The sequence below is a fragment of the Schistocerca americana genome, chromosome 8 (genome assembly GCF_021461395.2).
Source record: "Schistocerca americana isolate TAMUIC-IGC-003095 chromosome 8, iqSchAmer2.1, whole genome shotgun sequence".
NCBI lineage: Eukaryota > Metazoa > Arthropoda > Insecta > Orthoptera > Acrididae > Schistocerca > Schistocerca americana.
Window position 1 is genome coordinate 413,745,104 of NC_060126.1, and position 25,250 is coordinate 413,770,353.

General features: G+C 40.2%; 1 protein-coding gene across 1 annotated transcript in view; it reads right to left on the reverse strand.

Moving 5' to 3' along the window:
* The window catches only part of LOC124545332 (serine/threonine-protein kinase BRSK2), a 204,196-nt gene that overhangs the window by 37,280 nt on the left and 141,666 nt on the right, over positions 1–25,250 (reverse strand). The window contains exon 11 of the mRNA XM_047124232.1: positions 22,695–22,861. Within this exon, the coding sequence (XP_046980188.1) occupies positions 22,695–22,861 (167 nt within the window). The remainder of the gene's footprint in view (positions 1–22,694; positions 22,862–25,250) is intronic.

Here is a 25,250-nt window from a genome sequence, read left to right on the forward strand (position 1 = left end):
ACCAATCATGCAGGATGAAACAGAATGTTGCTGGGAGACAATTACTTTTTCTTGGATGTCAGGTGTAGATGTTAATTTGTTATAATGTACTAGGTCCACAATAGGATGACTCTTCCTTGTGGTGGTCAGGCATGGCAGAGCAGTACCTTGATGATGAGTATGCTTGCTTTCATGTTCCCATGCAGTCCAACATCAGGCCACCTTCTCCATGCCAACCAGCATGGATTCCAAAAGACTGATCATATGAAACTCAACTGACAAGATTCTTGCATATTCCAAAAGGCATGGATCAGTGCAGATACAGTAAAATTTCCAAAAGACTTTTAACTCAGTTCCACAGCTACACTTATTATCAAAAATGAGACCATATGGGTACCTTGTGAATTTTGTGACTGGAGTGAGGACTGTTTGTTAGGGAGGACACAGCATGTTACCCCATATGGAGAGCCATCAACGAATGTATAAATAACTTTAGTTGAGGCACAGGGAAGTGTGTTGGAACCCTTCCTGTTCATGTTGTGTATTAATATTCTGAAAGACAATATTAATAGTAGTGATAGAATTTTGAAAGATGATTTAGTTAACTATAAGGCAGTACCATCTGAAAATGGCTGCACAATATCCAGTCTGACCTTGATAAGATTTCAAAGTGTCACAGAGATTTGTGGCTTGCTTTAAATGTTCAGTAGTGTAACTTTGTGAATTTCACAAAACAAAATAATGTAGTATCCTATGGCTACCTCATACAAATATCTGGATTACTTTGTGTGGAATGAAATGGAATGATCACATAGGATGAGTCGTAGGTAAAGAAAGCAGATTTTTGTTTGTTGGCAGAATACTAGAGAAATGCACTCAGTCTTCAAAGGAGATTGCTTACAAATCACTTGTGTGACCTGTCCTAGAACACTGCTCAAGTGTGTGGGACCCGTGCCAAATAGGATCAACAGTGTATACTGAATGTGCACAGAGAAGGGCAACAGAGATGGTCACATGTTTGTCTGATCATTTATTGAGAATCACAGAGATGCTGAAGAAACTGAACTGGCCTAAAACTTGTAGATGGATGCAAACCATACCGAAAAAGCCTACTTACAAAGTTTTAAGAACCAGCTGTAAACGATGACCCTAGGAATATCCTGCAACACCATACTTATCACTCCCATATGGATTGTGAGGTCAAGATTAGATTAATTACACCACAGAGGCATTGGACAGTCATTCTTCCTGTGCAATATATGAAAGGAAGGTTTAGTATCTCTGCTAACAGATACTGAGATGGGTGCAGATGTGCTGACATGGGTACCACAGCAGAATAGTGCAGACTGCTGTCATGGAGGATGCACATAAAGCATGGTATGGGTAGAGCCACTGACTTCGGTGTTTATTTGTCAGTGGCAACAGGCTCCGACTGCCATGTCTTACACTGGCATCAACATCCTCAGACCTGGGTCTCACTTCATGCCTTACTCTGGGTTCAACATGCCAAGTTTCGTGGTCGTTGTCACTGTTCACATTGTGTGGTATTTGGACTTTCTGTTCTGTGGTATTTGGACTCACATGTTGAGTTTCGCTCTCTTCTGGGTTTCAGCTCCCCAGCTCTGCAGACTAGCTACCATTGGCTAGTATAGTTACATGTGAACTGATAACGATGATTCACAGCATAGTCATGTCCTGTGCAGTTACAATAGTGGCAGCAGGCCACGCACCTGCAGAGGAGCCTTCTCCCTGCCACCTTTTTTGCTGCACTTCCAGGTATTGACCCAGTTGATGAGGCTGCCTTTTTATTGACCAGTAGTGTGGGTGGTGGTGGTGGTTTTTGGGGGAAGGAGACCAGACAGCGAGGTCATCGGTCTCATCGGATTAGGGAAGGATGGGGAAGGAAGTCAGCCATGCCCTTTGAAAGGAACCATCCCGGCATTTGCCTGGAGCGATTTAGGGAAATCACGGAAAACCTAAATCAGGATGGCCAGACACGGGATTGAACCGTCGTCCTCCCGACCAGTAGTGTGGGATTTTATGAATTTGAACAGAACTTTGTCAGTTGCTCACACAGTATATTAGTCATCAACTCTATGACAGTGGCACAGTTACTATTTAACCAACACCACAAGTGCCTCAGCAGTTGTATACAGTGTGGACTGCTGACCTGCAGAGTGTCTTGTGCAAGTGTCTGTTTGAATATGTTCAATGTGCTTTATCATCCAGTTAACAGATGACCGCAAGGTCCAAATTAGGCCACTGACTTTGTCCAACCCCTCTTTAGCTAAAGTTACTAAGATTATGGAGTCACATGAACAGCAGCGGCAAAGGACGTACTATCTGACAATTGGCATGTGACAAAGTTACACGTGCATGGTAAATAGCCCCCAGTGCCCTGTAGGGTAAGTCAGGTGGCCTTGCCTTCTGCTGAGCTGCTGCGTGTTGATCCTGCTGACAATTCATGTGCAGTGAGATCGTGGTGTTTCCCATCTTCAGCTGCATCAGACCTGGCAGGTGCAAATCATTTGAAGCACAATAATCACTGCTCACATCATTTTTGTGTTCCCGGCATTGCTCCCCATCCGCACCCATTTCCACTCAATAGGCAAGCTGACGATCCACCCCAACTGTCCTTTGGTGCATCTTTGACAGTAATACACACATGTAGATGTCTTGTGTGGGATATACTGCAAGTGGTCCATTTGGCAACAGTTTTTGACAATCTACAAGCCATAAGATGGTCATCATAGGTCATGCTATTTACCCTAAACTCAAGAGTGCAAAACACCACAAACATCATCCAAACATATTCTGCTATCTTTAGTAATGGATGGGCGAGTGACTGAGTTTCAGGTAGACCATGGTTGTGATGTTCAGCCTAATTAACTTTAATATGTACAAGCTCTTGGGCTGCCCTGTGTTGCAACTGGGGAATACACTATAGGCAACACAAACAATGTTAAAGATACTTCAAAAAGTTGCTACCAAAACCAAAAAACACTGTTCATCTACTTCAAGGAATAATAATACAAAATTGACAGGAGAAAGTCACTGGCTGAAGGACATAGTTTAGAAACAAACAAGTTGGTTGCACAAAATCACAATTATATGTCTCAGTGAGACAGTCTTGAAGCCAAGTTCATACAACTGTTCAGTTCTTCCATCAATTCATGGAGTTCAGGTTCCACAAGAGGTATAAGTTCTTCCATCTCAAAATGGAGATGAAGTTCCTTTGGAACAGTCTAATGTCAGTATAGTACAAGAATAATTTTAAACCACATTTTACACCATCGACAACTATGAAGACAACTCTGTCAGCTGCGTCGCAGTGATCCAGAACATTGTCCGTAGTGGCAGTGGCTGTTCAGTGGCAGAGACAGCAGCATCAGCATGGGATGGATGTTTGAAATGGAGTCCTGGCTCAGAGTCAACTGCCGACGAATGGCTGTGCACCAGCCTAAATACTGTCCTTCGGCAGGGTACCTTGGGGTCTATTTTCGGTCATGTGTGTTATGGAAAGAAGTAGGTTACCATGACCCACAATCTCTGGTGGCACTTTTATGGCCACCTAGTGGAAAACCAGGAATTTTACTTTTCAGCAAAACATAATTGCCTGGCAAGTGGCCAACATCCAATGCTGAGATGTATGATGTGTTGTTGAATTTGCAAGTTTAACATTGCAACATATCAGCACCAGCCACTATGCCAAGTTGCCTCTTATAGTAAGCAGTGTATTCCTTTGAGCATACAGCTTGTTATTAGAATGTGGAATGGCAACATACATTATTAATGCATATTCACTGTTGACATGAAATGTTTGTAGGCTGGAGACCTTTTCTTTTTTGGCTTTCAGATAGTTGACAAAGTGCACTTAGTGCCTCAATCAGTCTCCTTCAAGATTTGGATTCTTTACTGTGGCCATATGACCAGCTGGTCGAGAATAGTTTGTGTCAGGCAGAAAATTTCACAGCATACTTCTACCTTACACAGTAAACAGTATCTAAATTTTGTCACCACTTGCCCCATTCCCTTTGCCATGTACAAGAAGATCAGGGCCAAGTGGCTGCTTTGGCAGAGCCTTGGTGTTGAGGTCAGTATTTTTCACAAACTCACCTGCGTGAAGCATACCTTCAGTTGGGGTTGAACACCACTTCCTGCAATTTCTTAATGTGTTTCACCAGTTTAACTGCTTGCCCTTTGGAATTTTCTGTGTCAGAAATTTGTCAACGATATTTGGAGCAGTTGATTCAGGACATTCCCTGCAGCACAAACTACCTCAATCGCAATGACATCTGGTCAGGGACTTCATGTAAGAGAAGTATTTACAAAATCTGCAGACAGTTTTCCAATGCTACCTAAGGAATGGCCTTTATTCTAAATTGGAAAAACATAGTTTTCTTCTCCAAAGGTCCAGCAAAGAAGGTCTCGTTCCTACAGATAAGCATGTCAAAGCTGTCGTCAACCTGCTGGCATCCAATAACCAGAAGGAGCTTCAGTCCTTTTTGTGCAAGATTTCTTATTATGCTAACTTCACTCCCCACACCATATGCATCTGTCATCCTCTTAACCAGCTTTGTCAAGAGGGTGTCAAATTCATGTGGTCTGTGGACTGTCAGTTTGCTTTCCAATCTCTTAATCAGTGTTTGTGCTCCACTCCCTGTTTAGCTTCCTTTGCACCAGGTAATCTTGGCCACCAATGCATTTCATTGTGGCATTAGAGCTGTTCTGTCACATTGGAACTCATGGAACTCAGACTGCACTGAGCAGCTCTTAGCTTAGGCATGAGAGACATTTCCCCAATGGAACATAACTACTAGCAGATGGGAAATGAGCCACTGACTATCATGTTTGGTATTAAAAAGTTTCATGCTTTTTTGTATGGAGCAAAGTTCCTGCTTATCACAAACTAAAAGTCACTGGTTTCCTTATTTGGCTCTCACTCAAAGCTAATGTATCAAACATCTGGTTGCAAAAGTGAGGCCCCTTTCCTTCAGCAACTAATGCTACAACATTCATTACTGATCCGCCACATAGCGTTCTAGTGGAGATGCACTATCTTGATTGCTGGCAGGACCTAATCTTTAAGGTAATAGTAATAATAATAATACTTTATTCAACATTGAATGATTCATTGCATATGTATAAAAACAGGTTACAATTCCTTATACATAGCACAATAATACATTCTTCTGAATATGTCACTGATTAACAAAATGATTAAATTACAAATGAAATGGTTTGCTTAACACTGTTTATACATTTTTTCTGAGCCTTTCTTATTCTGCATGTAAGTATGGTACTCTTTTAATGCATAAAATGGATTTTGTAACAGGAACTTCTTAAGCTGAAATTTAAGCTTCATTGTGGGTGGGGTCATAACTTTACTAGTCAGTGCATTGGTCAACGTTAAACCTGAATATTGTGGACCCTTTTCATAGAGTGCTTGATCAACAGGAGGCTCTCATTTTTCACAATGGATGTAGGTGTAGTGGTGCACCACAAAGGTCAGCATTTGTCTGCTGCAATTGTCAGTCAAGGGCAGCTGACTCATCATTCCTATCATTTGTGTCATTGACCTATTGGACTCTCAATGCTGCTCTCTCAAAGTCAGAAAAGCGACACCTGATGATAGCATCGTTCTGATGGAAGGCTTCCTACTGTGGCAGAGTGCTCACCTGCAGCAATCCCACCATGTCCTCCACCATCCTACTTTCAATTGTGGAGTAGGGCACTGGCTGGCGTAGCAACTACTGATGTGGAGCCCATGGAATTTTAACCAGCATCCTCCTTTCCCTAATGACCACTGGATGGGTCCTCACTCCCACCAGTGCCTGAACCAAACTGCTATCCTAGCCTTTGCAATCTTCTGCCTCTCTCGTGGAGCCAGCTGCATCAGCATTGTTTCCTTCAGTGGTTGATCTGCTGCCAGAGTCTCTTGCTCCTTCTCTAGTTTTGTGATGGAGGTCAAGGCAGAAGGCAGGCATTTTCATGGGTGAGGGATTTAGTATCCCTCCCAACAGACACTGATATACATGCAAATTAGCTGCTATAAGTATCACAGCATAATAGTGCAGAATGCTGTCATGAAGGGTGCATGCAAAGTGTGGTACGGGCAAAGCCACTGGCCCAGATGCTTCTTTGTCAGCATGAATAGGTCTCAACCAGCAGTTCTTGCACTGACATCAACGTATTCTGAGCTGGCTCTTGCTTTGTCCCATGCTCTAGCTTTTGTAAGCCAAGTTTTTTAGTCATTTGTGCTGGTTGTGTTGTTTTTCCTCCAAGCTCATCTCTACACAGTGTCTTTTTTTAATGAACACACTGCCACTTAACTGTATCATTGTTTATTTATGACCCAGGTTTTGGCCTTTTATGCCATTTTCAAGTGATTGAGTTTTTTATGTCATTAACGTGTATGGCAGGGCATCAAGCACAAAATTAGCCATAAATTAACCATCATTTCATTTTGTAAGAAGCCAAATTTTTCTAAATTTATGGCCAAGCTTGAGCTCGATGTTCTGCAGTATATGTTAATGACATAAACTCAATCATTTGAAAATGGCATAAAAGGCCAAAACCTGGGTTGTAATTAAATAAACAATAATACAGTCAAATGGCATTGTGTCCATTTGAGAATTGTTGTATGGCTGTTGCTCAACAACATCAACAACTGTTAACTACACAGTGTTCAGACTTTGTGCTCTCCACTGAATTAACTCGCATGTCAAGTTTCATTTTTCTCTCTTCTAGGGTTCAGCTCCCCAGCTTTTCAGTCCAGGCACTGTTGGGTAGAACAGTTACCTTTGAACTTACAGTAATGGTTTGTGGCATTGTCATACACTGCACAGATATATATATAAAAAAAAAAAAAAAAAAAAAAAAAAAAATTAAAAAAAAAAATGGGAAGAAGCCCCAATAACTGGTACAATGGGAAGTACCTTCTGCCATGCACTTTACAATTGTTGTCAACATATGGATGCAGATATAGAGTAAAGTGAGCACAGTACAAGCCTGTGAATGAAATTTATGGAACTATGGAAGTTCTCTGTCAAATTTTGAAAAGAATATAATTGTCGAATTGAGCTTTGATGACAGGAACTAATGTGATGGAACAGCCTCTGTATCCCAGTAGTTCAGAAAAGCATTGGCAAAAGGCAGTATTGTGTTATCTCATCTAAAGCTAGTATCAGAGAGATCTTGAAGATAGGGCACTTGCCTATACACATCAGAAATAAAACAGACTCAGAAGTGATCATGTTCTGTACACATTGAGATCCCATACCATCATGTTACCCGCTCTGCCTCTATGTAAATGATGAATCCAGTCTGGCAGTGTTTGTTCTTCTTGGAACCTCCATATATCAATAAGTCCACTGTGGTGCTGTACACAGAACTAAGACTCATCTAAAAAGATGACATGGTGTCACTCCTGTGTCCAGTGTTGTCTCTGGGTGTTCCACAGTCAGTACAAATTACTCTGCTAGCTCGTCATGAGAAACCAAAACAATAGTTACTGTGTTCACCTGTGTGGCCTAACCCTCTTGGATGCTGGTTGTTTGGGGCTATTGAGATCCTCCATGGCATTGAGTATGGTATTCCTGAACCCATTGATTCCTCATTGAGATGACTGTCATAGACTCCCGAACAATGTGAGTAACAATATCACAGAATAATATAAGCCATGACATTGCTGCTGTTAAATTCTGACATGTGCTAGTAGCCATTTCTCCTTCTCAGAGACAACCAACATTCTAATACAACAGGTATAATAGATAGCCAACCAGTTGCAATAAATTGTGGTTTTCAAATAACCTTTACCATGTTTCTGACAGATTTAACCCCATATTTCTCAGAAGGACAGCAAACTTCATATTAACAATCACATGACATCTCTCAGAAACAGTCTGTATGTACAAATTTAAAAGCTAATTGGTCCCTAGAATCAAGGGCTTGTCACATCAGTAAAACCAATCACTTAAAATAACAGACCATGTTTACAGATACATACTGGTATGTAGTTATTAAAATGGTCTGTTATTTTAAGATATTGGTTTTACTGATGTGACAAGCCTTTGATTCTAGAGGCCTTATCTTTTACATATGGACATACAGACCATTGTCAACACATGGCATGTGGAGATGGCTTTACTGACTGATTGCTAATGTAAAGTTCGTTGCTGTTCTGAGAAAGACGGGTTTAAATCATGTCATGGGGAGATGGCATTACTGACTGATTTCTAATGTGAAGTCTGTTGTCCTTCTGAGGAAGATGGGTTTAAATCTGTTGAAACCATGGTACAGGTTACTTGAAAACCACCATTTACTGCAACCGGTTGACTGTCTATTACACCTTCTGTTCTGTAACTGTTGCTATAGAGTGCATCCTTGTTCAAAATATTGATTCTAACACAATTTCTAAATGAGAAACCAGTTGTGTAATCATTCCTTATATTTAGAGTTACCTTTCTCTACTTTGTGTGCTTACACTGAAATTCTAGTCATTTTAATATCCAAGCATGTAGTATGCTTAATTCCAATTTAAAATGTTGCAATTTTAATGTCCAGCTGCATAGTATGGTAGGGTCTGGGTGATGGGTTGGTGGTGCTGGCCTATAGGTGTTGAGACACATTTGGTGGAGGCTTTGAGCTGGAAACATTGGTATGCTCAGGATGGTTATTTCTGTGTATTTTGGGGAGTTGGTAAAATGTAGAGATCCATATGTAGTTGTTTTAAGGGACAAAGTTTAAAGGATTTTCTACAGCTTAGACTGGGTAGAAGGAATGAAAACATTAGGAACAATTATAAATTTTGAGGTGTCCTCTTGGTCTAGTACCATGATAATAGAGCTTTTTGTCTTCAGGGAGGATGACTGAAGACAGAGTGAATCACCTTGAGGTTATGGATAGCCCATGATTTAACTCTTGTGAGGTATGGGATTTTAGATGATATTTTTCAGGAAGGATTTGGAGACAGTACTTTAAGTGAGGAATATTGGTAAGATTAAACTTTTAAAGTACCTATGGAACCACTTGGTATAGTGTGTTAAAACATCCACAGCATTTAAAATGTTGAGACTTCTGATATGGGCTCATATGAAAAATTGTAAATTGTTAGTATACTGAGGGCAATGACTTCTACAGCTTCGAGACGTTGAATTTGGTGGCAAAAAGATGGATTCATCAGAGTTGTAGGTTTTAACTGAATGTTGAAGTGACATTTCCTATTAATTTTGTGGGTGAATCAAAGGAGACATTTTAACCCTTTAACTGCTCTGGACATGTTACCGCACGCGCCTTTGTACCTGTCCCTGTGTGCTCTGACCGTGTTTATGCACACCACCAGTCCTTCTACCTAGTGCTCTGAATGTGTCTATGCGTAGACACGTTCAGAGTACCAGGTAGAAGGACTGGTGGCGCACATAAACACGTTCAGAGAACACAGGGACAGGTACAAAGGCGCGCACGGTAACACGTCCAGAGCAGTTAAAGGGTTAATAGAGCAAGGTCCCCTTTGGAAAGGGGACCTGGATGAAAGATTTAGGATTGAAAGGGTGCTGGGACTCTGAGGTACTGGAGCTTGATTCTCACTACAGTGGAAGGATAAATAAGGAAGACAGGCAGGTCTTGTTGGCTAGGAGGGACTTTTGGTCGCAGATTTTTGGAAGGTAGTTCTGAGAGAGGAGTAGAGGTACACCACTTTCAGTATGTTTGACTAATAAGCTGGATAGCTTCTTCATGTAGTGTGAAGCAGAGTGTCCAGTCACATTAATGTCACCACCTGTCAAAAGCCTGAATAACCCCCTCGTAGTGTGAACCACTGCAAGACACTCAGGAGAAGAGTCAATGAGGTTCTGGAAGATAGTGACAGGGATGTGGAGCCATGCCCACTCCAGTGTTGTGGCCAGCTGCACTAGGTTTCTTGATGAGGATCCACTGGAGCAAACAGCCCGGTCGAGGTGGACTCATAGATTCTTGACTGGGCATCAATCCAGGGAGTTTAGTGGCCAGGGGAGTATGGTAAACTCATCCTGATGCCCTTAGAACCATGCAAATATACTGCAAGCTGCGTGACATGCTGCATTGCCATACTTGTGGATGCTTTCACGCCGAGGAAAAACAAACTGCATTTAGGGGTGGACATGGCCTCCAAGGATAGATGCATACTTGTGTTGATGCACTGTGCCTTCCAGAATGTGAATATCAACAAGGGAATGCCATTAAAACATTTTACAGATCATAATGCTCCCTTCTCCTACTTGGGCCATTCCGATGATAGCTGCAGAGTGCTTGCTTTCAGACATTTTATGTCTACAGAGTGTAAAACATGATTCATCTGAAAAGGCCACCTGGCACTACTCAGTGGACATCCACTTGTGGTACTGGGATGCAGATTCCAGCCTTTATCACCAATGAACAGCAGTGAACACCAGTGCATGAACCTGGTGTCAGCTGCAGAGGCCCATATGCAGTAACATTCGGTGAACTGTCGGTGAAGAGACACCGTTGGTATCCTCTTTGTTTATCTGGGAAGTCAGTTGCTCAACATTTGTACATCTATTCATCCATACACATCTCTGCAGCCATTGTTCATCTCTGTCATCTATTGCCCAGTGCACCACAGCTGCCTCAACACTGGTTTTGGATAGCACTATTTTGCCACACACGGTATCCTTTAACTGTGGCAGCATGCAAACTCTGTTTACAGACTTAGGTGTTTCGGAAATACTTCCATGACCATCCCTTATGGACTTCAGGTAGTTCAATCTGTTTCTACATTATGACAAAGACTACACCCTTTTCTGGACATGCTTTATCTGCCCTCTACTGCTAGTGCTGCTAGCTGGTGTCCGCAAATGGTTACTGCACATTGCTGTTAAACATAGGCAATACTCACATTAATGTGACTGGATTATGTACTTTCTTAATTTTATGGCTAGCTTCTGTGAGAATTACCGTGAGTGTGCTAACAGGTCCACGGGCTGAAAAGTGGATGATTTTCAGCAAAGACAGTAGCTGTTGGGAGTGGTGATTAGCAGATGCAATGTATCGACCAAGGACAAGCTGGGTAAAGGACTAAGGACTGATCAGTAGGGAGCGTAAGGAGGGATTGGTACCACAAAAGGATAGTACGTATTGAGGTATAGTGTTACTGAATGTGAAGAGATTGGTGAAAAAAGAAGAGATGACATTCACTGTTGAAGGTAACATTTTAAAGAAAGAGAGAAGATATGTAGTAGAAATCCTCAGAGGATTGCCACATGAAGTTTATGGAGACTATTCTTAATTTTGAAGAATTATTGTTTTCTGATGGAACTGGCAGTGGAGTAAAGCATTGTCAAAATTAACAAAAATTTGTTTTGAAACATAATTTGACTGAAATTAAACACTAAAGTGCCAAAGAAACTGGTATAGCATGCATATTCAAATACAGAGATAAGTAAATGGGCGGAATGTGGCACTGTGGTCGGCAACACCTATATAAGACATCAAGAGACTGTCACAGTTGTTAGATTGGTTACTGCTGCTACAATGGCAGGTTATCAAGATTTAAGTGAGTTTGAACACAGTATTATAATCAGCACATGAGTTATGGGACACAGCATCTCTTAGGTAGCGATGAAATGGGGATTATCTTATATGACCATTTCATGAGTGTGCTGTGAATATCAGGATTCTGGTAAAATATCAAATCTCTGACACCACTGTGGCCGAAAAAAGATCCTGCAAGAACAGGACCAACAACAACTGAAGAGAATCATTCAACATGACAGAAGTGCCACCCCTCTGCAAATTGCTGGAGATTTCAATGCTGGGCCATCAAGAAGTGTCAGCGTGTGAACCATTCAATGAAACATCACTGATATGGGCTTTTGGAGCCAAAGGCCCACCCTTGTATCCTTGACGACTGCTTGACACAAAGTTTTATGTCTTTCCTGGGCCCATCAACATTGATATTTGACTGTTGATGACTGGAAACATGAGTCATATTTCAAATTGTATTGAGTGGATAGATGTGTATCAGTATGGAAACAACCTCATGGATCCATACAACCTACATGTCAGCAGAGGACTGTTCAAACTGGTGGAGGCTATGTAATGGTGTGGGGCATGTGCATTTGGAATGATATCAGACCTCCGATACATCTAGACATGACTCTGACAGACAACATGTGTGTAAGCATCCTGTCTGATCACCTGCATCCATTCATGTCCATTGTGCATTCCAATGGACTTGGGCAATTCCAGTATGACAATGTAACAGCCCAAATGTCCAGAATTGCTACAGAGTAGCTTCAGGAACACTCTTCTTGTTGTGTCTAGACAAGACAGCCTAGACACAATGAGAGGAAGCCGGAAGGCACGCGCTAAGCTAAAGCCGGGTGGCGTGAGGTCTGAAACAGGATACGTAATGAATGCTGTAAAGAAAAGTACGTAGCTTCTGGAATACTTAACTTTAATCCATCCTTTTGGTACATCTGGAGATTGTGGCGATACAAGTGAGACTCTTTAGATTCATGCAATGTTACTAATGGCGCCTTGCTAGGTCGTAGCCATTGACTTAGCTGAAGGCTATTCTAACTATCGGCTCGGCAAAGGAGTGAGGCTTCATCAGTATCGCTAGCTACGTCGTCCGTACAACTGGGGCGAGTGCTAGTCGGTATCTCGAGACCTGCCTTGTGGTGGCGCTCGGTCTGCGATCACACAGTGGTGACACGCGGGTCCGACATGTACTAATGGACCGCGGCCGATTTAAAGCTACCACCTAGCAAGTGTGGTGTCTGGCGGTGACACCACACTTCTGAGTTTAAACACTTCCACTGACCACCAAACTCCCCAGACATGAACAATACTGAGCATATCTGGGATGCCTTGCAATGCGCTGTTTAGAAGAGATCTCCACCCTGTGTACTCTTACGGATTTATGGACAGCCCTCAGGATTCATGGTGCCAATTTCCTCCAGCACTACCTCAGACATTAGTTGACCCCATTCCATGTCACATTGCGGCACTTCTGCGGTCTTGTGGGGGCCCTACACAATATTAGGCAGGTGTACCAGTTTCTTTGGCTCTTCAGTGTATTTCTTGATCAGTGAACACTAAGTTCAACTCTTTCACTTGTGTAATAAGAATAAAATAACAAAGAGTCAACAAATTTACTCAAAGTACATGTCTTTCAACTTTAACAATGTAGAATGCATTGGTTCTCGCGTATTTCACAGTTCGCGGAAAAAAATAATTAAACATATGGTTTCATTCTCTATCATAAGGTTTTCTACTAGAAATATTTTGGTAAATGAGCAAGTGACTGACACATTACCTAGATTACACCTTGAAATCCAATTATCAAATACCTATGTCAACTGATGAGAATAACTTTTTCCAATCAAACTCACCATTACACCATGGTGTTTTCCTATATTTTATTCTCTCTTTTAAATCCCCTGTTTCTGAAGAAATGCCAGTTACATCTTTTTTACATAGAACAAACCAGTGTGTTATACAAGCTAATGCAAGTGACTGAGGAATGTCACTTCAAGATTTGGTAAGAGAGCCAGCATAGTAATCAGTACTGAAGAAGTTAATCTCACTGTTATTCCAATGTTTGTCATATTTCTTCCTCTATAGACTTGACATTTTCATAGAAAAACTGATAAGTTCTTTGCTTGTGTAGAATACATAAAAGATAATAATTCTATGATATAGATGATCAGTAAGAGTCAGAAGGATAAATTGATAACATCAACACAAGACCATAACACAAACCCACCTGTATATTCCAAATGACCTAAACTTTGAACAGTTACTGAAGTTTGGTGCAGAAATAGTGCTATGCATGTCAACACATCCTGAGAACACAGTATTTCAGAAGCAGCACATCCAAACATGAGCACAGTACTTAGGGGTTTACTGGGCAGTGCACACAGATATAACTATGACACTGTGGGGAAGGAATATTGGTAAGATTATCTGGCTACAGTACCTAAGGAATGGCATGGCACAGTGTGTTAAAACATTCAAAGGGATAAACCTTCTGATGTGGGCCCTCATGAAAAATTGTGAAGCTTTTCTACTCTGAGGGCATAAGCTTTTGTAGTGCAACTTTGCACAGGCAACTGCCAATAAGGAAATTTCAGAGATGGTTTTTGATATATTAATTTTCTTTCCAGGTAGGGAAATTGCAAAAAAGCTGTACACAGCCTCATGTCCAAAGGAAGCTATTTATGTAAAATATCAGTGACAATGGTACATCAGTCACTTCACAGTAGTTCTTTCAAATCCACTGAATCTCTCAGTGAATTATGTGATATACCTTGCGTAAGTCCTGACTGAAAATCCAGTTGTGAGTTGTGGACAAAATATCGTTGTGATTTGAAAATAATTCACAGTACATGTTTATAAAATTCTTTTCAAGCTCACAACAGTATTATAAAAGTATTATAAAAAGGGTAGTTGCTACTCACCATACAGCAGAGATGCTGAGTCACAGATAACCACAACAAAAAGACTGTCACAAAATGAGCTTTTTTCCAACAAGGCCTTTGTCAAAAAAGACCACACACACACACACACACACACACACACACACACACACACACACACACATGACCACAGTCTCTGGTAGCTGAAGCTAGACTGTGAGCAGCAGCACATGATGGGAGAGGCAGTGGGTGGGGCTAAGGGGGAGGCTGGGGTGGGGAGGGGCAGAAATAGCAGGGTAGGGCTGTGGGACAGTGAAGTGCTGCTAGTGCAGGGAAAAGATGAAGAGAAGGTAGGGCAGCTAGGTGCAGAGTCGAGAGGTTAGATGGAGGGTGGGGGAGAGAGAGGAGGTAATGGAAAAGAAGAGAAGTAAAAAGACTGGATGCATTGGTGGAATATAGGGCTGTGTAGTGCTGGAATGGGAAGAGGAAAGGGGTTAGATTGGTAAGGACAATGACTAACGAAGGTTGGGCCAAAGGTGATTATGGGAATGTAGGATATATTGCAGCGAGAGTTCCCACCTGTGCAGTTCAGAAAAGCTGATGTTTGTGGGAAGGGATCCAGATGGCACAGGCTGTGAAGCAGTAATTGAAATGAAGAACATCATGCTGAGCAGTGCGTTTGGCAACAGGGTAGTCCAGTTGTTGCTTGGGCAGAGTTTGTCGGTGGCCACTCATGTAGACAACAGCTTGTTGGTTATTATGCCCATGTACAATACTGCACAGTGATTACTGCTTAGCTTGCACATAACATGACTGGTTTCACAGATAACCCTGCCATTGATGGGATACGTGATGTTTGTGGACTGGAATAGGTGGTGATGGGAGGATGTATGTGACAGGTCTATGTCTATTACAGGGATATGAACCATGAGGCAAGGGGTTGGGATCAGGGGTAGTGTAGGGATGGGCGAGGATATTATATAAGTTTGGTGGGTGGTGAAATACTACTGTGGGAGGGGTGGGAAGGATAGTGGGTAGGGCATTTCTCATTTCAGGGCATGACAAGAGGCAGTCGAAAACCTAGTGGAGAATAGAATTCAGTTGCTTCAGTCCTGGGTGGTACTGAGAGGTGTAAGACCTGTCTCATGCATCCTCCCACCACCACCTACACCAGTCAGGTCACAAAACAATCCCATCAAAGGCACAGCTATCTGTGAAACCAGTCATGGATCTACAAGCTAAGCTGCAACCCAGGTGCAGCATTCTATATGGGCATGATAACCAACAAGTTGTCTGTCTGCATGAATGGCCACTGACAAATTGTGGCCAAGCAACAACTGGACCACTCTGTTGCTGAGCAACTGCTCAACACGACATTCTTCATTTCAATGACTGCTTCACAGCCTGTGCCATCTGGATCCTTCCCACCAACACCAGCTTTTCTGAATTGCACAGGCAAGAACTCTCCCTGCAATATATCCTTTATTCCTGTAACCCTCTTGGCCTCAACCTTCATTAGTCATAGTTGTTACCCCTCTAATCCCTCCCCTGTTTCCATTCCAGCACTACACAGCCCTCTATTCCACCAATGCACCCAGTCTTTTTACTTCTTTTCTATTCCAGTACCACCCCTCCCCCGTCTCCCCACCACTCTCCATCTAACCACCCAACTGCACCTAACTGCACTATCCTCTCTCCACTTCATCCCCGCATGCTCCCCAGCAGCATGACTACCCCACTATCCCTCCTTCTCCCCACCCCAGCCTCCTCCTAATCCCCACCCAGTTGCCTCTCCCACTATGTGCTGCTGCTCATAGTCTGGCTTCATCTGCCAAAGACTGTGATTATGTGTGTGTGAGTTGGGTTTGCGCAAGCGAATGCACATGCGCGCGCGCATGTGTGTGTGTGTGTGTGTGTGTGTGTGTGTGTGTCTGTGTGAGTGTGTGTGTGCATGGTCCATTTTTGTCAAAGGCCTTGGGGACCTAAAGCTTATTTTGTGACAGTCTTTTTGTTGGGCCCATCTGTGACTCAGCTCTATGGTGAGCAGCAACTATCCTTTTCATATTATTGTTACATTCCATGCTAGATTTTTCAAGCATACACTATTCACACAGAGCTAAGTTAAGTACTAGATCCTTATGCCTGATAAGTCACACCACACCATTTGTCTTCAGAAACACAGTTGTTAAAACCATCTTCAGGTTTCGGTATCACTGCTTGGTTTCAGTACAATGTGATGTTTATTAATTACTCAAGGTAGTGAGACATGTTAGTACTTATTACCAAAAAATATCACCATTCCAATTAATTCTTCTAACAAATTACTGCATTACCAAAAGAATTATAACATCTTACTGGAAAAAATCATCAAATGATTTTTTTAAAATTCGTTAATAAATATCATCTTGATGTTGAAGCTCTTTTGTCTGTGTTTGCTTTAACTATAGGTGTTATGTTGGTATACAGAACAGATCTAGATGCCTGCATTGTTTAATCTACAAAAGACACTTTTCTCTGGTAGGAACCACTACAATGTACATGCATTTATTTCTAACTTAACATGTTATTTGAACATTTTCTTTCTATAAACAACAGGCACAAAGTTCTACTCGCATTCACACAAAAGGACTTGAAATAAAAAACAGGTTTTAAGTATGAAGTATGAAATAAATGATCACCACAAGAAAGTTTTAAGTGAAACCAATAGAAAATATGATACAATGATTATATTGTTAGTTACAGATACACTATTTGCAGTAATGCATTATTTTATGCAAATAGTGATGCAATAAAACTAAAATTATTTGCATTTTTCTGTAACTGCAATTAAGATGGTTTGATACAACATTACTTCTGATGCTTTTGTAGTTCTGCAAAAACCACCCACAATGAAACAAAATTTTAAAAAGTGAACGACAAATTAACAAACACCAACAGTACACTTACACTCTAAGAAAAAAAGAAAGAGTTTCACAAACTGAACAAGTCAATAACGCATTGGTCCACCTCTGCCCCTTATACAAAAACAACTATTCTGCTCAACATTGATTGATAGAGTTGTTGGGTGTCCTCTTGAGGGATACTGTGCCAAATTCTGTCCAACTGGCACTTTAGATAATCAAAATCGCAAGCTGCTTGGAGGGTGCTCCGCATAATGCTCCAAATATTCCCAGTTGGGAAGAGAGCTAGCAACCTTGCTGCCCAAGGTGGAGTTTGACAAGCACGAAGACAAGCAGCAGAAACTCTCGACATGTGCAGGCAGGCATTATCTTGTTGGAATGTAAGCCCAGGACAATTTGCCAAGAAGGGCAAGAAAACAGAGTGTATAATATTGTGATTTACCACTGTGCTGCAGGGGAGCCATGGATTACAACCAGAGATGTCCTGGTATGAAAATAAATGGCACCCCCAGAACATCACTCGTGGTTGTTGGGTTGTATGGTGGGTGACACTCAGATTTGTATCCCACCACTGTGAAGGATGTCTCCAGACATGTGTTCAGTCTGGAATATCATTGAATGGAGAAGGATTGTCTTCAGTGATGAGTCCAGCTTTGAACTGAGCCCCAGTGACCATTGTGTGAGTGTTGTTGAACTAGCTGCTCAAGACTATTCTCAGTAAGAACAAATAGTTGTAGACATTCATTCTGACTGCTAACAAAATATTCTCAAACATTTTTAATACACAAAGCTATTCTTCCTCTTTTAGTAATTCAATGCTGTTTATATTGTATATAAAATAACTATTATTCATCTTGTACAGTTGCAAAAAGTTACTTTATTTACAACATAAAAAGCAAGTAATGTTTTCTCTCTGCATCTGTGTACATACTATACCAGCCATGGTGAGGTGCATGGCAGAATATACTTAACATTTTACAGGTTATTATTTTCAGCTAATTAGCTGTGGGACATGAAAGCAGATGTGTGCAGCTTGACACTATGACAACATCAAGCTGTTCTTTTTAAACAGAGCCATGCACAGCCCAAGTACTTAAAGTATAAGTAACCACAGGTAAAGACACAACTGGTTTTATTGTATGGGATTCTGTCAGGAGTAGCAACTACTCATCAATAACAATTAGGTACCATTGCAATTGGGGTTTTGTCGTTCAGGATGTGACTATATGATCCAGGACCCAAATCTACAGCATTATAGACAGTTTGCATGAGGGCTCTGAGTATAAGATTTTGCAACAGTTGTGTGCATGAGGAGCAGTAACAAAAGTTAGATGTGGAGAGTTTAGGCACAGAACTTCAAGAGAGAAGAAGATTATGCAGAAGTACGCTGAGTTCAAGTTTGCAGTGGCCTTCTGCAGTGGAGAGACTGATGGTGGCACAGCGGTGGTGGTGGCCATTGTAACATGGACTACCAGTGGAGACTTCAAGATTATCAGCATTGGCAACAACACCACAGCAGAAGCAGCCAGCATTACCGACAAGTGAAGCACATGCACCAGCAGTGCTAATATATGTGAACCCACAGGGTCATTGTCAGTGATGTTGCTTGCAATGATTAAGCAGTCACCCAGTGTTTGTGTTCCAGATAATATTAGTGGACCAGTTCATTCTAAATCTGATCATGGTGATGTTGATAGTGATGATATTGGTGGGGTAGGTGATCAGAGATCAGCAAAAGAAGATGTAATTGCAAGTGGTTCAGTTAATATTTAAGGGAAATTTTGACAAACTTGAACTCTGAAATGGTGGTACTGGATACAGAAATAGGTTCAATAAAAATGGAGACACATTCAGTTGGACAAGTGCAGCAGAAAGTGTAAAAGGTGAGGTGAAGGGAATTATATGCAGTACAGAGAGGTGGTAGATTCAAAATTAGATGCTATATGGACAGATTTAGACAAAATTTCTGAGGATGTTGGCCTGGTTAACACCATAGTATACAATGTAGAAAAAGATTTTTGAGACAAGCTGGGTTGGGAAGTGAAATTTTTGTGCAGAGCAAAAATGTATTTGAGGAGATTACCAATAAGTGTTAACAATTTTTTAGGTTGAATGGCACAATTTTAAAAGGAGGTATTTAAAAGTAGAGAACATTTTCAATCATGATTAAATAAAAAGGCTGTGCAGTTTAAAGACATGAAGTCAGAATTAAATTCTTTAGCAGTAAAACAGGCTATTACTGTGACAGGTGTTCCATAGGTTGATTAGGGGATGATAAAGTTTTGAAAATGATTGAAAATACCATACAGTTGATTTTCTTGCTTTGTGAAGAGATGATTTTGTGAGAGGAATTTCCGAGGAGGCAAAAATCAAGTTTGCTAAAAGGCATCTTGAGGGCAATGCTCAATCATGGGCAAATTTAATGAATGCTTCATTAACTACCTATTAAGTGTTTGGGGGTTGTTTTCTGAACAAATTCTGGAGTGAAGCAAAGCAAATGCACTTCAGAATGAGTTCCTAAATGGATAAAGCTTTAGACATGGAACTGGGTTGATGCAGGATTTTTGTATACTTGAACTAGCTAAGCTGACACACACAAATCATCCACTGGGAATGTTGACAGGGATAACAGTGCTCAAGAGACATTGCAGAGCATTTACAATGGGATCTTGTCCACAGTCCAAGAAATTTCAGTGATGAATTTTTAGATTTTCTTGAGAATCTTGAACAGGCATTGGAATTCAAACCATATAATGGGAACAATAGGTAGGCAAATGGGCACCAGAGCAGGAACAATAGTAATATGCACAATAATTATAATAATCATAATAGAAATAATTATCACCACAATAGCAATTTTCAAAGCAGAAATGGAAATAGGAACTTACATAATGGAAATGAAAACCGGGAACGGAGGTTTGAGTGGTATGAGCCTCATGAAATGCAACACCAGAGTATGAGATCAGGAAAGTAGAGATGACCACAAAATAAACTGGTGTTGACAAGGACACATTATTATGAAAATTCTGTGGGTGTCAAACATTTGGCAAAGAAGCCACAAATGTTGCAGGTCGATCAATGACAAGGAAGAATAAAATTGAAAATAATTTGAAGTAATGTAGCTGTAAAGAGGGCACAAGAAAGGCTGCAGAACATTTAGAAAATTTGATAATGAGGATATGGAGCTGAAAAATTGATTTTGTGAAAGGGAAGTGAATGATGGAATGAATGTGAAAGGCTGCAGAACGTTTAGAGAATTTGATAATGAGGATATGGGGCTGAAACATTTATTTTGTGAAAGGGAAGTGAATGATGGAATGAACATATGTGTTGATAGATCCTGTGATCATAAGAGTGGCTGAGGTGAATCTGATTTTGGTGAACGCAGAATCTGTGACAAATTCTACTGAGGCACTAGACCGTAGCAACAATTATAGTAATTTAGGTGAAGGATATGTAGATGATTTTGTGTTGGAGGAAGTAGGTGAAGTTACCTTTGAAGACAGAAAAGCTGTAGTTTTGACAACTGGAGATGAATTTTGCAGTGAATCAGCAGAAGTATGTGAAGGTATATGTGAAGGTGGCATAGCAATAGTCTCATCAGCTGATGATAAATTTTGTTATGTTTCAGCAGAAGAGGGTGATTTATTTTTAAAGGGAAGTAAAGGTGATGTTTTAGGTGCTAAAGTTGTGAAGATTGTAGCTACTGATTTAGATATATGGGAGGAAGGAATTTATTTGTGCATTTATTTCTGTTGATGGAAGTGAACCAATGGCTCTTTATGAAAGCATGAATTATGAGGTGATGTGGAAGGATGAATGTGAAAGTAATGTGTTTAGGTAATGGATCAGATTGCAAAGTGTTGGAGAAATCTGAGAGGAGAGAAAATGTTTTGGAGACAGAGTTAGTTCTAAATTTAGCAAAATTCAAGTGTATTGTGATTTCTGATGTGAAGCGATCCAGTAAAGGCAATCTGAGTAATGAATCTGAGGAGGTTGACAAAGCTATTGATGGTGATTTCTGTTATGTATCAATGCTGAGTCACAGCACATCAGGCAGTGTTATGCCACAGTGCATGCAGCATGGCTCATGACAATATTGCACAAAAATATCCTTCTACAACTTAACGAAATTTAACAGGTATTAGCAAAGAACACTCATCTATTTTTCCTCATGTAACTGCATTTAGACAGATACTGTGTATAATTGTTGCTTCTCAGAAAATTATCTTAAAATTCCTAAAGCAATCATTTCTGAGAAAGGATTATTTAATCAGCTGATAAATAATTTTTTAACCTTTTCTCATATTTATTTTCAGGAGCAATGTTCTCATAAGTGTGACATGTTGCAAGATTGGCCAGACCTTTCATTGTTAAAGACTTAATCCTAATCCTCTGAGAAGGACTATTTGTCACTGAAGACATCTACTTCTTAAATTAGATACTTTGTCTATGTTATTAACAAATAAGATTTATTGTGAAATGTAATTGCAAAATATCATTCGTGCTTTGCTCTATCTCTGATCTGTGAGATATGACAATACCATGCCTGTATCTACAGTGACTAATCACATCATAAAAATTGGGTATTAATGAAAGATTCCATGATTTAATGCACATAAAAAGCTTAGGATCACCAGCTTCTTAAACAGATATTTCTTTATGGATTCCATACTTCATACATAAGGAATACTACAGGATATTAGAAATGAAAATAAGAAACTAGAAGACCAAAAGATTTCCAAACAAATACCTTACAAAGAAAAATGTTACTATATATTGCCTATATTAAAGATTTTTCCTTTATAAAATAATTTTTAAGTCTGTATAAAATGTTATGTGGTAGCACAAGTTAAGTCCCAACCATTAGTTTATTATTGCACTGCATTATGTACAAGTGAGTAAGAAAGCTGTTTCTACAGTATAGCTTCTAAGAACGAAAATTGTTAGAAATTTCTAAAACAAGTTAATGTATAGTATACTGAAAAGTTCCGAATGGAACAGAAGCAATTAACTGAGCATAGAAAATCACTCACCTTAATAGAGGAAGGGATGAGCAGTGGAAAGGCACATAAAAAGGAACTGGCAATGTAGTAGCCCAGCTTGCAACAAACTTGCACACATACACACATATTCTGTGCCAGTTTGACCACATCCCTCTCAGAGTGTGTGTGTGTGTTTGTGTGTGTGTGCACATGCACATTCTGAAGAAAACCAAATGTTCATATGCTGAGTTACTATGTTCCATTTATATTTTATATGCCTAGTCACCACCCGACACCTCTACTATGTGGTGAGTAATTGTCTTCACTCATTCTCTTTTCAATACATGTGAACTAAATACATACAATTTAATAAAACTGAGTTCGTTATACAACTTGGAAACAATACTCACTGATAAGAAGGCATGAATGAGATCAGCTTTGACTGTAGCTAATGGTTTTCCTTTGACCAATATAGTGAAGGTTTCATCTTTTTCAGTGGTCATAAGGCTGCCAAACCATGACTTCTTTGTTAGTTCAGGTGAAGACTCAGGTGTAAGGTGTACTTCTTCTGAGGATGCTGAAAAGATATTACAGACATACAACTTATGTTTTAAATACATGTTTTCAATGAAACTGTGACTTGATGTACGACATTTATTCAAAAAAAGACTCATTATTTAATTTTTCTTAGCTTAATTTGGTGCTAGATTTATAATACAATGATATAAAAAGCAACATTTAAACAGAATATTATTATTATAATTATTTTTTTCCTTTTGTGTCTTCAGTCATCTTACTTGTTTCATGCAGCCCAGCACCAATTCTTCTCCTGCACGAAACTCTTTATCTCAGAGTAGCACGTGCACCCTACGTCCTCAATCATTCGCTGGATGTATTATGGTCTCTGTCCTCCCATACAGTTTTTTATCTCTGCAGTTCCCTCCATTACCATGGAGGCTGTTCCCTGATGTCTTAACACATGACCTAACATCCTGCCCCTCCTTTTTGTCAGCATTTTTTGTATGTTGCTTTATTTGCCAATTCTGCAGAGAACCTCCTCTTAGCTCATCTTATCAATCCACCAAATTTTCAAGATTCTTCTGTAGCACTACCTTTTAAATGCTTCAATTACCTTCACTTATCAGCTTTCCCACAGACCATGTTCCACTGCCACACAAAGCTGTGACACAAATGTATATTCTCAGAAATTAAAACAAATTAAGCGATATGTCTGATACCAGTAGGCATCTCTTGGCCACAAATGCCCTCTTTGCCTATTCTATTTTGTGTCTGAAGTCCTCCTTGCTTCATCCATTGGGTTACTTTGCTTCCAGGCTAGCAAAATTACCTGACTTTGCCTACTTTGTAATCACCAATTTTGATGTTAAGTTTCTCACTATTCTCATTTCTGCTACTTTCATTTACTTTTGTCTACTCTCAATTCCCTATTCTGTACTCATTTGAGTGCTCATTCCATTCAACAGTTCCCGTAATTCTTCTTCAATTTCAATGAGGCAGCTTGCTCAGTTTTTGCTTTATTTTATGTTTGGAGTATTTTGTCTCTTGATTAAGACACTGTTGATGTCTGTGTGGAACACTCTCACAAGTACTTGGCTGTATAAAACAGATCTTATAATATGTTCAATGGCTTTGACACAAATCTCTAAAGTCTATTTTACATAGAATAATATACGTATGTCTATACACAACTGTTGTTACTGTTTCACTGATCCAAAAATATATATTGTGCTAGCATCATGTTTCACATTATCCTCAGCGGAGACTGAAAAACAGCGGTCTGCTCACACATTCTCAATAATAATCAATAAATTTGTTCTTATCTTATTATTCTTTTATACAAATTATTTCTCATCATATAACACTGGCACCTGTTTTGATGTTTAAAATCTCTTTACTTAAGTCCCCCTCACCCCCCACCCCACCCCACACTCCCCTCCCCAGGACTACTCGCCAAATAGGAAGCTAATTTATTTTCAGAAGCACAAACATTAAGACAAGAATGAATAAGTATAATAAAATGTTCTAGTTGTAGCAAGTGCAAGTGTGAAGATTAGTCAAGAGGTAGCTCAAGATACCTTTAGCACCCCATCCTTGAGGTTTTCCTGTAGCCACCATTGCTGTAAGAAGAATATGAGAGAGCCCTGAAAGGCGTAAATGGAAACAACATCTCAGGAGTGGATGACATTCCCTCATTCCCTCAGAATTACTGAAATCTTTGGCACAGACACCTAAGACAAAATTATTCCATCTGATGTGCAAGATATACATGACAGGTGAAATATCCTCAAACTTCAAGTGGAAGAAATAATTCCAATGAAAAAACAAAGGTAGATGATGACAAGTGTGAATACTACTGAACTCTCAGTAATACATTATGGTTCCGAAATATTGACACAAATTATAAGAATGGGGGAACTGCTAGAGGCTGACACTGGAGAACATCAGTTTGTGTTCTGGAAATATGGGGCAATATTAAACATACAGCTTACCTTAGAAGACAGACTGAAGAAACACATTTGTAGGTTTAAAGATAGCTTTTGGCAAAACCAGACATGAAATGGAAGCCATAGTTGAAAATAGAGTGAGATATGATTGTAGCCTATCACCAGTGTTACTCAAATGGGCAAGCTGCAAAGGAAACCACAGAGAAATTTGCAAAGGGCATTAAAATTCAGAAACTTGGAAGAGCAGTTGAACAAAATGAATAGTGTCTTGAAAAAGACATCGAATTTGGGAAAAACAAATTTATGGCACAACTTGTCTAAAAGAGGGGATCAGTTGGTAGGATGCATCCAGAGACCTTAAGCAACTGTCAGTTTCATAATGGAAGACAGTCAGGGAAAGGGGGGGGGGGGGGAGGGCATTACAATATGGAGAGAGACCATGGCCTGAATGCAATATGCAGGTTTAATCCGATGTAGGTTGGTGTGCTTATATAGAGAAGA